Source organism: Heptranchias perlo, chromosome 24 (assembly GCF_035084215.1).
Source record: "Heptranchias perlo isolate sHepPer1 chromosome 24, sHepPer1.hap1, whole genome shotgun sequence".
Lineage (NCBI taxonomy): Eukaryota > Metazoa > Chordata > Chondrichthyes > Hexanchiformes > Hexanchidae > Heptranchias > Heptranchias perlo.
In genome coordinates this window covers 10,765,037-10,780,734 of record NC_090348.1, presented here as the reverse complement: position 1 = coordinate 10,780,734, position 15,698 = coordinate 10,765,037, and the positions used below count along the sequence as shown (strand labels likewise).

The following is a 15,698-nucleotide window of genomic DNA, read 5'->3' as shown; positions in this document are numbered from 1 at the left end:
AGTAAGGAGAGTCAACACTAGAAATTTAACCATGCAAGGTTGAGAGAGTAGCTGTGTCATATTCACCGAGCAGCTTCAATATGAAATAGAAGGAAAATTAAAAACTTCAAGTTTGCTTGATTTTTTTTTGGCAAAATGTTGAGCAATTCTAAAATGCGTAGATACTAATCTGTGAGCTGGGAATAATGCTTTATTGGATGCACTTTGTTGAGCTTCAAAAAGGTATTTTATTATGAATCATTGTCTTTGTTGCTGCATATTAAAAAGATTAGCATTTTAGCAATGCACAGCTTTAACCAGTTAATCTCTTTCTCTCTCTCACACACACACACACACACACACACGTGTGTATATATTTGTGTGTGTATGTATGTATATATAAGGCAAGAGGGGAAGAAAAGGACATCCTCATTCTTTTGTCCCATCAATCAGAACAGCCAGGGGTCTGACAGTCCTCTAAGCCACAGACTGTAAGTGAGAAGAGAATAACTAGACAAAAAAAGCTGTCTGTGTTCTCCCAATGCATACTGAGAGGACCAATACACTTCTTGTTACTGCCATTCTAAGCCTAGTATGACCGACTAAACTTGTTCCTATGTTTGATACAATTACCTAATACTAACCTGTATTACAACAATCACTGGATCAAAACTCTGTTTAGAAGCCAGTGGGTCAAACTTGATGTCGTTATTCATGAAAGTGGGTTTAAGAACATAGCCGCATCCTCCATTATCCTGAAACTTTCCTCTGTTAAGGTCCATACCCAATCCAGGAACCTCATAATTTAAAGCAACTGTGCACACAAAAAAAAAAGTTCAAGTAAGGTTGCGGTAACTGTAAATACAATAGTCTGGCTGTATTCACATAGATTTTTTATAAAATGTTATTTTAATTCTTCTTTCCCCCCACCATCCACTGAAAGGCTAGTTCATCCTGGGATACTGTTCCACACTTACCAATTGTCCTCCAGTGCCATGCCCAAAGTGGGCATCCTTCATATGTGAGGTGAAACGGTGAACATTGGTGGACTATTTGACCATAGAAGGGGATATCACAGCCAAGCTTAATGCTGCCCTTCATCTGACATCCACATACGTGTTTTGCTAGCAGAGGAGTCCTGGCTAATTTATGCATTCCCTTTTCTAGGGGCACTGAGGCTAATCGTAATACCTCTATTGCTCCTCCAGCTGAAATCAGCTAACTCAGCACAGACCAGGGATCATACCTGGGACCTTCTTGATCTGCAAGACTTAGTTTGACTCTGGACAGTCCACTTACCAAAAAAAAAATCAAGGAAGTTCCTCACTCAGATTTTCATTAAGGTATCGCTTAATGTGGGACTGAGTAATGAGAAACTAGGGCTTTTCTGCCTGGATGTCTAACAGATGATCTTGTAGGGGTGTAGAAAATAAAAAAAGAAAGGCTTGGATTTATATAGCACCTTGCATGACCTCAAGATATCTCAAAGCACTTTACAGCCAATTAAGTACTTTTTATGAAGTATAGTCACTGTTGTAATGTAGGAAATGCGGCAGCTAATTTGCACACAGCAAAGTCCTACAAACAGCAATGTGATGATGACCAGATAATCTGTTTTAGTGATGTTGGTTGAGGAATAAATATTGTCAGGACACCAGGGAGAACTCCCCTGCTCTTTTTCAAATAGTGCCATGGGATCTTTTATGTCCACATGAGAGGGCAGATGGGGCCTTTGTTTAACATCTCATCCGAAAGACAGCATCTCTGACAGTGCAGCACTCCCTCGGTACTGTACTGGAGTGTCGGTCTAGATTTTGTGCTCAAGTCTCTGGAGCGGGGCTTGAACCCATGACCTTCTGACTCAGAGGCGAGTGTGCCATCACTGAGCCACAGCTGACCCTCAAGATAGTTAAAAATTGGAAATGGTAAATTCAGAATATTATTTCAGATGACCTTCTGAAGGTCATCATCATCATCGGTCGACTATCTTCGGAGATCCTGTGACATTCCTTTATACCTCTGTTCATCAAACATGATGGTTATTCTTCTACGACAAATTTTGTACTCCATACGAGTTGAGTACTGTACTTAATTCTAGGCTGGCCTCTCTTTTTGTTTCCGCGGCTCTTGCTGGTCTTTGTTATGCCAAGTTATTTTTTGCCCTGTAAAAGTCTTAGAATTTCTGTGCCTTTTTAATGTGGATTGGAGCTGCAATTTGGAGAAAGCTGTTTTGGAACTTGACCTCCCCACTCCAAAACATCCAACCTTGCCTGACCAAGACAACTTAACGCATACCATGGGCATGCCACTAGCTCTTGAGATAGCGGATGAGGAGGAAATAGAGCAGAAGCAACTGGTTAGCGACAGACTGTTTAATGGGCCTACCCCCCAACAATGAATAGGTTCCAAGCCATGGGTGTGTAAAGATAAGAGAGCAATCCAGTTGAGTCTGCAGCTGTTGAAGGTGAAAGTGTATGGGGCTGACTTTCAAAGTATTTCTGGGTGAAAGTGTTAAGTGTTCATATGCCACCATCCCACAGTGAAACCTCAAAGCCAAAGTACTTTTTTTTTAACTTTAGGAAGACCCATAACAGTGGTTCATGAAGTAAATATGTAATCATATTACATGGAGGTGAAGCTTACCCATGTGACACCCAACATTCCAGAACTCATGAGGTTTGTAATTGGAAGGATTTCTTCTAGCACCTTCTGAATAGATTCTTGAAAGGAACTTTGAATTGTGTAGTACAAATTCACAAGCTGAAAGAAAGGATATTTAACATTATTTAAAACAAAGATATATGGCACAATTAAATACACACAAAGAAATGCATTACTTTTCTTTTCTTTTTTTCTTTTTTTCTATTTTTAATCCTTTCTCCATGAGTCCTGCCACATATCATTATCTAACAGAATGGACAAGCAAGCTACCAGTACCCAGGCCTCTGTTGTTGCTGTTCTGTGGTCCAGTTGCTGGATGATAAAGAATGACTCAGGCCGACTCTGATTTCCTCCCCATCCATAAGAGCCCAACAAAGGCTGGGAACCAAACAGGGGCGGAACTATTCCAATACTGGTACAGCAATACGCTGCATCACCACACTGCATATAGGAACGCCACGGTAACTAGAAATTCATTCTCGAATTATTAACACATTTCCAAGTGCAATAATCTATACAGATCTAAGGAAAACTACACGGTGCAATATTTTTTTCTTTAAAAACCTTTCACTTTTACGTAACTCTATAGCTAGAGCGCTAGATTCTAACCAATCACGTCCTTCAATTGGGCAACTTTGGCAAATTCTTGGCCAAGTTATAAACCTATTCCACCCTAACCTTGTGATAAATTTACCTCTAACCTCCACATATCCCCACACCACCTTCAGTCAATGAATCAACTGCTTGAATATGCTGAAAAGCTGCATCTGCTCTTATTGCTACTTCTACAAACTCCTGCATCATATGTGGGATCAGCTATTTTGAATTTGATCTGCACTAAAATATTAAATTAGAGGGATAAAGCCTCCCTCCGAATGCATGCTGCTAATACATGGTACTCTCTCTGAGCTCTCAATTAAATTACTGGATGTCCTCAAATATTTGCAGCTTCAGGAAAGCAACCTATTATAATACATTGGCCCGTGGTAAGATTGATTACAGTGACAGCTGACTCTACAACTATATTACAGCAATTCTACGATAGTAATGGCGCTGAAACTCATCTGCTCCGTCACCCCGATATAAAGAGAAAAGATAGGAAATAGCAGCTGCTGCTCTAATAAGATGAGAGAGAAGCTGAAAAAAAATGTGTGCTCTATTTTTAATCATTCAGAATACATTTCAGGAAAACGGAAAAAAATCTGAATTTAATATACACATACCTGATTGCTTTACTAATTTCATAGCTCTGTGTTCTGAAAATGAATTACTTTCGTAAAACAGTTGATGGGCCAGCGAATGTTTGAAGTCTTTGAATTCAACTGACTTTGTATATACAATGATGTTCGAGAACTCCATTGCGAGTCCAACCTTCCTTTTCTGCAAGATGCAAAAATAATGCCACAGGGTGGCAAAATGGTTAGAATTACAAAATGAAATCTGGGAACGAAACTAACATAGGCGGTGCTCATGGGGAAGAGTTTCCAAGCATGACGAAAGCAGTTCCATTGTTCAGTATTCACGTTGTTGAGTTGTACTTTGATCATTCGTCTTATGCAGCCATTATGATGTCTGCTACAGATCACGTGAACTCTGCGCTGCAATAAAAGCACTATTTGGCCTTTAATGAATGGAGTCATCAGGTGCTGCTGAGATTCTGCAAGACTGGGAACAAGCAAATATAATACCTTTTTCACTTCAAAATGTGTGACACATCTGACCCAGAAACCCACAAGCCAACCATTAATAGCAGATCAAATATTGAAAGGGAGGAGTACCGGTATAGCAATAACCTAATGAGCATCCAGCATGGTTTCAGAAGGGGAAGAACACAAGATAGAAACAGAAGAAGAAAATCATTCTTAGCTTATCCATCTGGAAAGATCCTACAATCCTTCATCATTGTATCCATGGCATCTTAAAAGATTCACATTATAGGTGCAACCAAACGGAAAATTGTGAGACAGTAGCCCCACCCCATTTGCATTGTTTTCGACCTCTAATGAGGTCTGTGCAATGGCACAGCGCGAATCTCTCATTCTCCCAGAACAGTTTACCACCATTGATTTTGCAGAATTTAACCTCCCCTCCCATTCCCATTGCACACTTTCACTGCCAGTACATGGGAACATAAAATATACCCTTTGGTTCCCAGTCTTACACTGGCTGAAGCCAAGTTTCCATCAAGGTTGATACATCATGTCCTTTCATTCTAATTAATGTCTCTAGTTCCCCAACTTTAAACTCTATTACTTTGCACAGTTGTGTATAAACACTGTAATCTTGGTCTATTCATATTCTTCAGTACATTTTCCCTTTCTTGTTGTTCTTTCCTTCTTTATCATTTTCCTGGAGCTGTTTCCATCTGTCCTAAGCTGTGTCTTTCCATAACTCCCTCCCTCTTGAGCTTACTATTGTAAACTGCTTTTCCTCTTCACAATACTTATTTGTAAGCCATAACCCTTCCTTACGAGTTTAAATCCTCCCCCACTGGCCTCTTTATCCTCTCAATGAAGACATTGGTACCAGTGGGATGTGGGTGGTCCATCCAGCTGTAGACCTTCTCCCCACCCTGAACTAGTTCCACTGTTACAGATAAAGTAGACAATGAAATTCCTTCACATGTTTTTTTTTGGATCGGTAGAAAGCTTTTGTTAAAATTGCACAGGAAAGACTTTTAATCAAACAAAAGACAAGGAAATCGAGGGCAAAGCTTGTTACTGGGTACCAAGCTGGTTACAAAATAGGAAACAAGGGGGCTAATGAGAGATATAAGGCCCGATTTTAATCCTTCCGGGGACAGGCAGCTGTTTAAAATGGTGGTCGCATGCTTCCCACTGCATTCCCATGTTTGCCCCGCCGCCATTTTAACTGCCGGGTTTTAGGCAGCGGAGCCTCTTTATTTAAATATCGGGGTCCGATGACGTCCTTCGGACCACGACATGATTTTAACAGCCGATCGCAGTGGTGACGCCAGTGAAAGCTGGCGAGAAGCAGGATCGTGGTCAGAAGAGGCCCAGCAAAGTTGTATTTTTCATTTTACGGAGGCTTGCTTGTGGGCCAGGAGAAACTCATTTCTTCTGTTAATTGTAAAACACGTAAGTTTTTTTTAACTTTAAGAAACTGATGTCCTTTTTTTTGACTCTATGTTGAAAATGATATGGCGAAGGCGACTAGATTTAACGTTATGAAACAACACCGTTGTTTAGTTTCCTTCTTTTTGCTTTGTCACTTGGTTGTCCAATGCTGACTTTTCTTCTCCAAGCCAGATGTTTATTTAATATTTCATATGCAAGAAACTTGCAACACATCACTTCTCCCTCTCCCTCAAACTCACCGCCCCCACCCCGGCCACCCACTCCTACAGATTCTGGAATTTTTTTCCCACTGGTTTTTGTTCTCATTAGTATAATCATACTGGCTTTGGTTTGTGCCAGTTGAACCCTATAATTTATGTTCCCTATGAAAAGTGATCAATTGAAAACTTCTTCCAAAGTATTCACTGCAAGCATGACAGTGATACAAATTAATGCTAATTGGCTTGTTGCACATTTTGGACTCAACTGCAATACTGCAAAAGATCAACTGTGAACCCGAAGGGTTTGAAATATTTTGGAAAATGGCTGAGTTTTCTAAACTGATTGGTCCAACATCTTCCATTTGGTTAAATTAGTGTTTCAGTTCACTGCATTACACCCATACATCATAAAACAGGCCATGGTATTAAACGCACTAAAAGTACTGTTGGCCGTGCTCTGAATAATAGGGCTTATTGTTTTGTAGAGTTTAAGGACGTATGAAAAACAAACACAGTGACTTTGTGTAATGAAATTTCGGGACACCAACAACCACCGGAGCAAATTTCAGCATGACAAAAAAAGTGATTGTTGTTTGAAAGCCTTTGCCTGAATGTAATTTAAAAGGGCTCTATCCTCATGCAAAATTGTTCGGCAAATCTTTTTTCGTTTATTTGCCAAACACATCATGCATGGTGTCTCGCTCATTGACAAAAATGACAGTGATATAAACTACGAAGGAATGAAAAGAGAAAATGTTGGAAGCACACAGCGTGTTGGCAAAGAGAAAAGGCAGATTAACGTTTCGGGTGTAACTCTTCCTTAGAACTGAAATCTGAAAGTAAGCAAATAGTGCAGTTGGAAAATAATGGAGGATAAAAGAAAAGGGAGGGGAATCAACAGATATTTCAATTATAGAAAAGGGAGTTAATCGGTTTTATGATCTGTAACCTGCTTAATGGAAAACTGTTAGATGATATTAAAATATAATTTTAGTGGAAAGGCATTTTTAAGAAATTCATTCTCAGGATATGAGCATGGCTGGCAAGGCAGGCATTTATTGCCCATGCCTCATTGCTGTTGAGGAGGTGATGGTGAGCCTTCATTGTGATCCGCTGCAATCCATGTGCACAGGCTAGACTTGTACTCCCTCAAGTATAGAAGATTAAGGGGTGATCTAATTGAGATGTTTAAGATGATTCTTCACTCAGAAGGTGGTGAACCTGTGGAATTCTCTACCACAGAAGGCTGTGGAGGCCAAGTCACTGAATATATTTAAGAAGGAGGTAGATAGGTTTCTAGAAACAGAAGGCATCAAGGGGTATGGGGAGAGAGCGGGCATATGGTATTGAGATACATCATATTGAATGGCGGAGCAGGTTCGAATGGCCTACTCATGCTCCTATTTTCTATGTTTCTATTAAAGGATTTGATAGGGTAGATAGAGAGAAGCTATTTCCTCTGGTGGGGGAGTCCAGAACAAGGGAGCACAACCTAAAAATTAGAGCTAGGCCATTCAGGGGTGATGTCAGGAAGCACTTCTTCACACAAAGGGCAGTGGAAATCTGGAACTCTCTCCCCCAAAAAGCTGTTGAGGCTAGATCAATTGAAAATTTCAAAATTAAGATTGACAGATTTTTGTCAGGCAAGGATATGGAACCAAGGCGGGTAAATGAAGTTGAGGTACAGATCAGCCATCATCCAATTGACTGGTGGCTCCTGTTTCTATGTTCCTATGTGGTGAAGGTAGAGCCACTGTGCTGACCCAGTGACGATGAAGGAATGACGATATAGGTCCAAGTCAGGATGGTGTGTGACTTGTCGGGGAACTTGGAGGTGACGATGTTCCCATGCGCCTGCTGCCCTTGTCCTTCTGGATGGTGGAGGTCACGGGTTTGGGGGGTGCTGTCGAAGAAGCCTTAGGGAGTTGCTGCAGTGCATCCTGTGGATAGTACACACTGCAGCCATGGTACACCAGTGTGGAGGGAGTGAATGTTTAAGGTGGTGGATGGGCTGCCGATCAAGCCGTTAAAGAACAAAAAAAACATGCAAATAGTTAAGAGAGCGAAAGGCATAGGACAGGCCCACATAAACAAAAAGGAGAGAAAATGGAAGAAACTTGAAAAAGAAAATGCTGGCAAAACACAGTGGCAGTCCCAAAAAGGGAAACAATGTAGGCCCCCATCACAAGTGCTGCCCCCACCGTTTTAGTTTTCAGTTCTGATGATGATTATGCATGCAACATGTTAACTTGTCTTTTGTCTTTTCCGGATGTTGGTTAACCTGCTGTGTATTTCCAGGATTTGAAGGGTTTTTTGCCTTCTACATCATGTAGGTCTGGGCAGAATCTTCTAAACCCCTTGTGATAAAAACAGTCCCCATTTAATAAATTTCTATTCACTGAAATTCCACTGCACCACAATTTAACCTCCATGAAGTTCACAGCTACAGCCCACAATGCATGAGGTTATACAGGTATTGCTCTTACACAAGATAACGGGGGTGAAATCAGTCTTAGGCACAAACGGACGAGAGTAAATCGGCAGCCCATTTTACACCCCACTCCATTTTCTTTTCTGAAGACCAATTTCACCCCCAATGGGTGCAATTTGCATCAAAGGTCCTTGGAAAATTGTTTCCAAATACATTCACAGACGACAATGTGTGATGTTGTTGTGAGAATGGACATATTAAAACCTATTCCAAAACAGAAATTTAGTACAATTGAAGCACATGGTGCTTACAGCTTGATATAGAGAAGCAATCCAACAAGAAAAGGGTGCTTGCATTTATAAAATCTGTTATCGTCTCCTCAGGACATCCCGAAGTGCATTACAAGAAATGTAGCCACTGTTGTTATGCAAGAAAATGCGGCAGCTAATATGGCCACAGAAAGGTCCCATAAACAGCAAATGAGATGAATGACCAGTTGCTCTATGTTGGTTTAGGACACCAGGAGAACTCCCTGCTCATATTCAAATTGTGTCACAGGATTTCTTGCATCCTACAGGCATACATGGGTCTATGTTTACCACCTCATCCAAAAGATGGCATCTCCAAAAGTGTAGCACTCCCTTGGTACTGCACTGAAATGGCAGCTTAGATGATGTGCTCACTAGTGGGACTTGAAGCCACAACTTTTGAGTCAGAAATTGGAAACTGTTCTACTGAGGCAAAGTCTCAAATTCTGGGGTCAATGTAGTATGTGCAAAATTATGGTCTTCGGAAAAAAAAAATGGAGTGGGGTGTAAAACGGGCTGCCAATTTGCTATCCGTTTGTATGCTTCTGCCTAAGACTGATTTCACTCCCGTTATCTGGCAAAACTTAAAGACAATTTACACTCCACCCTGGGCTTTACCTTCTTCATCCTGAATGCACGTATCCCAGCTGGTACCACACTCTTGACTTCAGATTCCGCCTCTGGGTCCAATTCTCTTCTGTACTCTCCAACCTCCCCTTCCACAAGTTGCCACTTTCCTGGTACTGTGCAACTTAACGTTCGCACTTTCTTACACTTGATCAATATCTTGTGTTTTAGCTCCTGCAAAGAGAAAAAGGCCACGGAAATTGAATAAGGAAATTAAGCGTAACAAACAATTCAGCCTTTTCTTCCTGTGCAACATGAGTGAAGATACTACTTCCATTATGGCATCAGAACATTTGTTGTTAGTTTCATTAAGTCTATAATGATATTTTTACGGTTGGGAAGATGATTGCACTATAATAAATTGCCCCTTTTTGTTAAATAGGGTTGCCTCTGTTTTCTGTCCAGACCAAGCTGTAGGTTATAATTCTGTTAAATTGGAACTAATGTTATTGACATATATCTAAAACTGTTCAAAGATGCACTATGTATCTGAGTAATGTTATTCAACAACAACTTGCATTCATATAGCGCCTTTAACATAGTAAAATATCCCAAGGCGCTTAATTAATTGGATAGTTATGAAAATGAGGATATTGGTATGTTTCACTGTAAGTTGGACTTGAGTACATTTAGATTCTCTCGCTCTAGTAGTTTGATACAATCACCAGAAAAGGCTCTTTAAAGCTACAGTTTCTTACTTCCTTGGCGGTAGCCAGTTGTAACGTAACATATTTAGGTATGTGAAGGCACGCCAAAGAGGTACATAAATTAAATCCCATCCGTTTGATTAGGTGCCGTGCAGTGAACTCTGTACCAAGCTGCAGTTTTATATTCATAATACTCAAGAGTGCTCGTTGAGTCAGGCCCAGAATTTGCTGCAGTCAGACATCTCACGGCGTGCCCTGTTGGACTTTTTTCCTCACCCTTCAGCTGGAAAAATATTTTGCGCCACAAATTGCTGGAAGCGCGAGCTGATAACGGCCGACGGGGCAACTGGAACCGTGGCAAGCGATGGGACCAACAGTCCATCTCCTTAACCAACGAGATTTAAGGATTGAGAAAGAAACAGAGGAACGACGGAGAAGGAAAAAGAGTGAATCAGTATTAAATCAGGTACAGAAAGAGAAATAAATAGAGGGAAAGCAAGATTAGATTAAGAGAGAAAAAAGAGAAAGAAAGGAAAAAAATTAACAGTTTTTAACAACAGCGCAGGATGAGACTCCACAGTTTAAATTGTTCCCTTTCTGGGCCGGAGAGGTTGTGTGCCATTGCAGGAACGTAAATCTCCTCATTAAAAGGGTGTTTATGCATTAAGTTCCATCTCTTACTTTCTACGACGAGTTTAATTGGTAATTAATGGACAAATGCAGCAATTTCATGAAACTCACGGGGAGGTTGAGGACGAGCTGTCATTTTTGCAAGGCTAACGGCGGAGCAGCCCAAATCGTCCAGAAATTTGTGACGATTCACAATTCACGGCATCTCTTCCTCGCCACAAGTTGCTGGACGATTTACACGTTAATAATGGTGAGCATCATTAAACTCGCCGTTATTTTGGCAGCAAATTCTGGCCCTCATAACAAATTACAATAAAACAATGGGGGTGAATTCCCCCATTGTTTCCAGCGTTAACTGACTTTTTTATCTTTGACGAAGAAAGCCGGGTGGAAGCTAATTCAGCCTAAATAGCCTGGGTAGGGGCTGCCCCCTAGTTTCCTCACAATCCCTGATCTGTGCATCAATCCGACCAGCAAGTTGCCACTGGCCTCATTTTCATACGTCAAGATGAGAGCCAATGAGAAGGTTACAGAGATCGGGAGGGGCAAGTCCTGGACAGAGAAGAGGCTGAAATCTTTTAAATACAGATTTCTGAATGTAAGAAACAAATTTTTAAGTATTATTTTGTTACCATCCTGCCTACAGACACCTGCACTTGCTTTGGACACCCCAGACTTACCCGTGCCCAACATCACGGGGTCTCAGGAGCGGGTGTGGCATTTCCTATGGGCACCTATTCTCGTGCTTCTTCTCAGTGCCACCTGAGGTGCCAAGATTGGGGGAAGTGGTTGGTTCCTCATGCTGCACAGGAGCTGACTCTTGTCACATGGCAGCTGGCTCCTGGCATGCATCTCTGGAGTCGCTGCTGGCTGTATCTCTGGAGGGTGCTCCTGGGCAGCTTGGTCTCGCCTCCTGCATTCTGCTGGTATGGTGCTCTGGGAGGTCGGCTGGAAGCCTGGCATGTGCTGTTGCCCTGCGAGATGGCAGTATCCTGCGACTCCGAGATGGCTTGGTCCTCGTCACCCTCTTCACCATCATCTTCTTTCTCCTGTGCCATTGGTAACGGTGGTGGATTTGCAGGAAGGGAGGGTAGAAGGCAAGACTGGGCGAGCATCACCCACTTGGGATTAAGGAGGCAACAAAGCAGGTAGAAAGTTGTGGCTGTGTAGTGCTTAATAGGGATGCCAGGGTGACAATGCAAATTCTCAATCAGTAACCTGGCACCCACCTCACCATCTCTCTTGACAAGAGCTGAGTACCTCCCCATGAGCTGCATGGCCTTGTCTTTGAAGGGGTGAGGGGTTTAAAGGTGAGGAAGCCCCCTCCGGTGCCCAGCCTTTGCTGGACATTGTCCACCAATTTTCCCCACAAAGAGATAAGTAAATGAGGGTAAAGTTGGCAGTTTAAGTCTCTGTGGCATGGGAGAGGTGAAGTAATAGATCTGGGTGTGATGGTGTTAAAATCGAGGAAGGGGTTTTGGAGTTGTGCAAGGCAGTTGTGTGCTAGAACAGCTGTGTAGTCTCAGTGCAGGATAGGGAGTTAGACATGCCCTTAATCAGAGAGCATTGTGAAAGGTTAGTTGTAGGAGTGTTGCTTTGAGAGGGTGAAGAGGAGAGGCATGCAATATGTTGCCTTGCCTGCCCTGCTGAGAATGTGGAACTTCTTCCTGCTTTGTTCTACAGTCCCGGGGGGTGAGTTGGCAATCAGTGCCACCTGCCTCCAGGTGGCACGAAAGATAATTCTGAGTGACTTGGTGGCACCCACACCCAGGAGTCTGTTGACCTGCCTTCAGTGCTCTCCAGAAGTTCTTGGAGGTATGAACGGCTGAAGTTGTGCATTTTCCTTAGTGGCTTCGTTCCATGCCCTGCTGCCCTCTGGACGCAGGTGGCATCTGAATATTTATAATTCTGTCCAAGTGTAATAAAAAGATCAGTAAGACACGCAGTGAAGTAATTTGAGAGAGAAATGAAAGAGCCAAGCAGTGTTCCTGATTTACCCCTTCTTGTCCCCCAATGTGCTGCTGAATAACGCAGACTGAACAGTGCATTTAGAAGCTGGCACAGAAATTTCCTGCTGGTTCAGCTGCTTGCAGAAGATTTACACTAGTTTCACACCAATGTCTGCATCTATGTGTTTGCAAATGAGCATACCCAGGAAACTTCCGTGTTATCTTCCTCTAGAGGCCAGTGGTGGATGTAGCACTGTTTTTAAAGGTGTAACAGCAGTGTAAATCACATTGAGGAAATTCTGGGCCATAGTTCATTTAAATCATTTGTCTTATAGTGATTACATTTTTATATGTCCAGAATCCAAATATAAAGACTTGGATTAAAATGGACCAGAATCCCATTGAAATAAATGGTGGAAATGAGGGCTTTTTAAAAAAATGTTTTTTATATTTTATGGTGTTGGCATATTTTATTGATTTTCAATAAAGACATACTAGATATCCATTTAATTATCCTGGTACAAGCTTCTCTCACATACTATGTATTATCTTCAATATGTTCTTATGCCATTTTTCTAAATGATTAATGTAAAAATTGATAACTCATTTAATAATTTCATATTTCACAAGAAAGGCTTGGATGAAGAAAGCTCTTGATCCCTTGCCATCTCCTCCTTCCAGAAATACCAATGTCACCATCTCCCAGTTACAGTATTTAGGGTTCTTTAGAGTTCAGTGTCTTGGCCTTGACCACTCTTTACTGACAACCTGTTCTAACTGTTGATCACCTCTGTGTAAGGAAATAATTTATAAAATTTCTCCTGAATTAGTCTGCCACAACCCTGAAGCTGTGCACTCTTGTCCTGCTGCTGTGGTGTATGTTTATTTTCCCTATCCCTCCAAGGGTCTTGTATGCCCCTTGAAGGTCTCTTCTGAGATGACCTTTTGAGACTGAAAATCCTTAGATTATTAAGATGTTTCTCAAAGCTTTTTCCTCTGACACTGCAGATAAACCTCATTCTTTCCTCTGCATTGTCTCCAGACCTGGAAGTTCCCCCTTATGATGCAGTGACCTGAACTCTCCACAATTTGCCAGGTGAGTCCCTATCAGGTCACTGTCCAGCTTCAGGTCCAACCTCTGGTCCATTTGAAATCATCGAGCAATATAACCCAGCAGCCTATATCCTTTGTGTTTTGTCGCTCACACTGTTGAGATATAGTGAGTAACAACTCACATAAATATCCCTTGGACTCTTCAAACTCCCCCTTGGCAAGTTCTATCCTATCCATCGAGCACACATTTCAACGAGGAGGTGAAGCATTAAGTTGATTGAGAAGCACCTTCCTGGTGAAAAGTTTCATTGTTAATGCACCCTTGGGGGAGGGAGGCCTACTGCATAAGAGCAAAGCCAAGCAGAGTGTTCAGGGAAGGAAGGTACAAAAAATGAAAGCAAACAGTTTTACTAGTCTGAAACATAAAAGTGAAATAAGAGAACAACCTACAAAGATTGGGGAAATCAGCCATTTTCCTAAGCCCCACCCCCTCACCGTCATTTAAATGTGATGCAATGGTCAAATAGCGAATGGTCAGGAACCCTGCCAGGGGGGTGGGGGAAGAGGGGATGGTGAGGAAGCTATCTGAGAGCCAATTTAGGGTCTGGGATTTGGCAGTCGGCCTCCCTGCCCCAATTTCCTATTTCGCCCAAAATTGGGTAAATAATCCAACTCTTGACGTCCCCTTAATGTTCATTATAACAAAACTATAGTGTTGTTTCTTTCACTTCTTTTTTCATCTATAAATCAGCAAACCAAATTCTGTCAGGCTTTTACACTTCAAGCTCAAAGCCATTTTAATTCACACTTAGTTTACATTTCATTAAATATGTAAGACCAGAGAGTTTCTGCAGTAAGTCACCTTTAGCAGTAACTGTAAACCTTCCCACCCAACTGAGCTCAGGAATTGAAATATAAAAATGACATAATTAGAACTCTGGACTGGACCATGTATTTACCTTCCAGCTTCCAGCTATGAATAGAGGAACAAAGTATTCAAAATCTGCATTGACTGGGCAGTGAGGTGAATGTGAAAGATACACGCAGGGGCCACTCCTGCTTGCCTGCTGTGACGCCATTTTTCCAAGGTTTCTGTGACTCTTCGACCCATGTTATTGTGGACAAGAGGGAGAAACCCCACCCCCGCCTTGGAAATTCACCTCCTTACCATTACGCAAGTAAATGTGGAAATACACATGTGTCATGATGGGCCTTGGTCTCCATGGAGCCAGAAGCAAGCAATGGGAGAATGGAGGACTGAAGTAAGATAAAGGATCATTCTAGCCACCAGGGAAATTGATACTGATCTGCATGATCCTCTGCAGATAGCCAATGGTCTAGCTGCATGTAAAGTAGATGTCTTTGTGATTCATAAAGACTGCACTATTAAGAGTAGAAACATGCAAGGGCAACATGTGTGCAATCTGTCATTTCCTGGACTTTGGGAAATTCAGCAATTTGAGCAAAATCCAGGATCCTCGACTGCTGTTTATAGTTGTCCATTACAAAAGCGATGAAAGCTCTGGTCGATAACGCATCAGACACCTGCTTTCCATTTGTATGGACTACAGATTGACTGACATTGCTGATGTCCCATGTGGCAATCTGGAAGAAATAGGAGCAAGGGTAGGCCATATGGCCCCTCGAGCCTGCTTCGAACCTTGGAAAAATGGCGTTACAGCAGGCAAGCGGGAGTGGCCCCTGCATGTATCTTTCACATTCACCTCACTATCCAGTCAATTAGATCATGGCTGATATTCAACCTCAACTCCACTTTCCTGCCTAATCCCTGTATCCATTGATTTCCCTAGAGTCCAAAAATCTATCTATCTCAGCCTTGAATATATTCAATGGGGTCGATTTTAGGATGGCCAAGCGGGGCGGCTTCGAAAATTCGGGATTCCCAGGGTGGGTCCGGAGCCTGGCTCCAACCCGCCCACTTCCGGGTTCCCCAATGACGTGCTTAGATGCACGTGGGATTCCCACCGGCAATTAAAATTGGCGGGATCCTACTTAAACCAATTATTTTGATACTTCAGGTCGTTAGCAGACCTGATTGGGAGGATATTTTAGGAGGGGTTGGATTTTCATCCAAACTGAGCGTGTTTCTCGTAC

The 15,698-nt window shown here is 42.1% G+C and overlaps 1 protein-coding gene across 1 annotated transcript in view; it reads right to left on the bottom strand.

Annotated features, from left to right (window-relative positions):
- The window catches only part of LOC137341469 (1-phosphatidylinositol 4,5-bisphosphate phosphodiesterase zeta-1-like), a 56,744-nt gene that overhangs the window by 12,008 nt on the left and 29,038 nt on the right, over positions 1-15,698 (bottom strand). Inside the window, exons 7-10 of the mRNA XM_068004572.1 lie at positions 9,296-9,478; positions 3,864-4,020; positions 2,623-2,739; positions 624-793 (exon numbers count right to left, since the gene is read on the bottom strand). Coding sequence (XP_067860673.1) covers positions 624-793; positions 2,623-2,739; positions 3,864-4,020; positions 9,296-9,478 — 627 coding nt within the window. The remainder of the gene's footprint in view (positions 1-623; positions 794-2,622; positions 2,740-3,863; positions 4,021-9,295; positions 9,479-15,698) is intronic.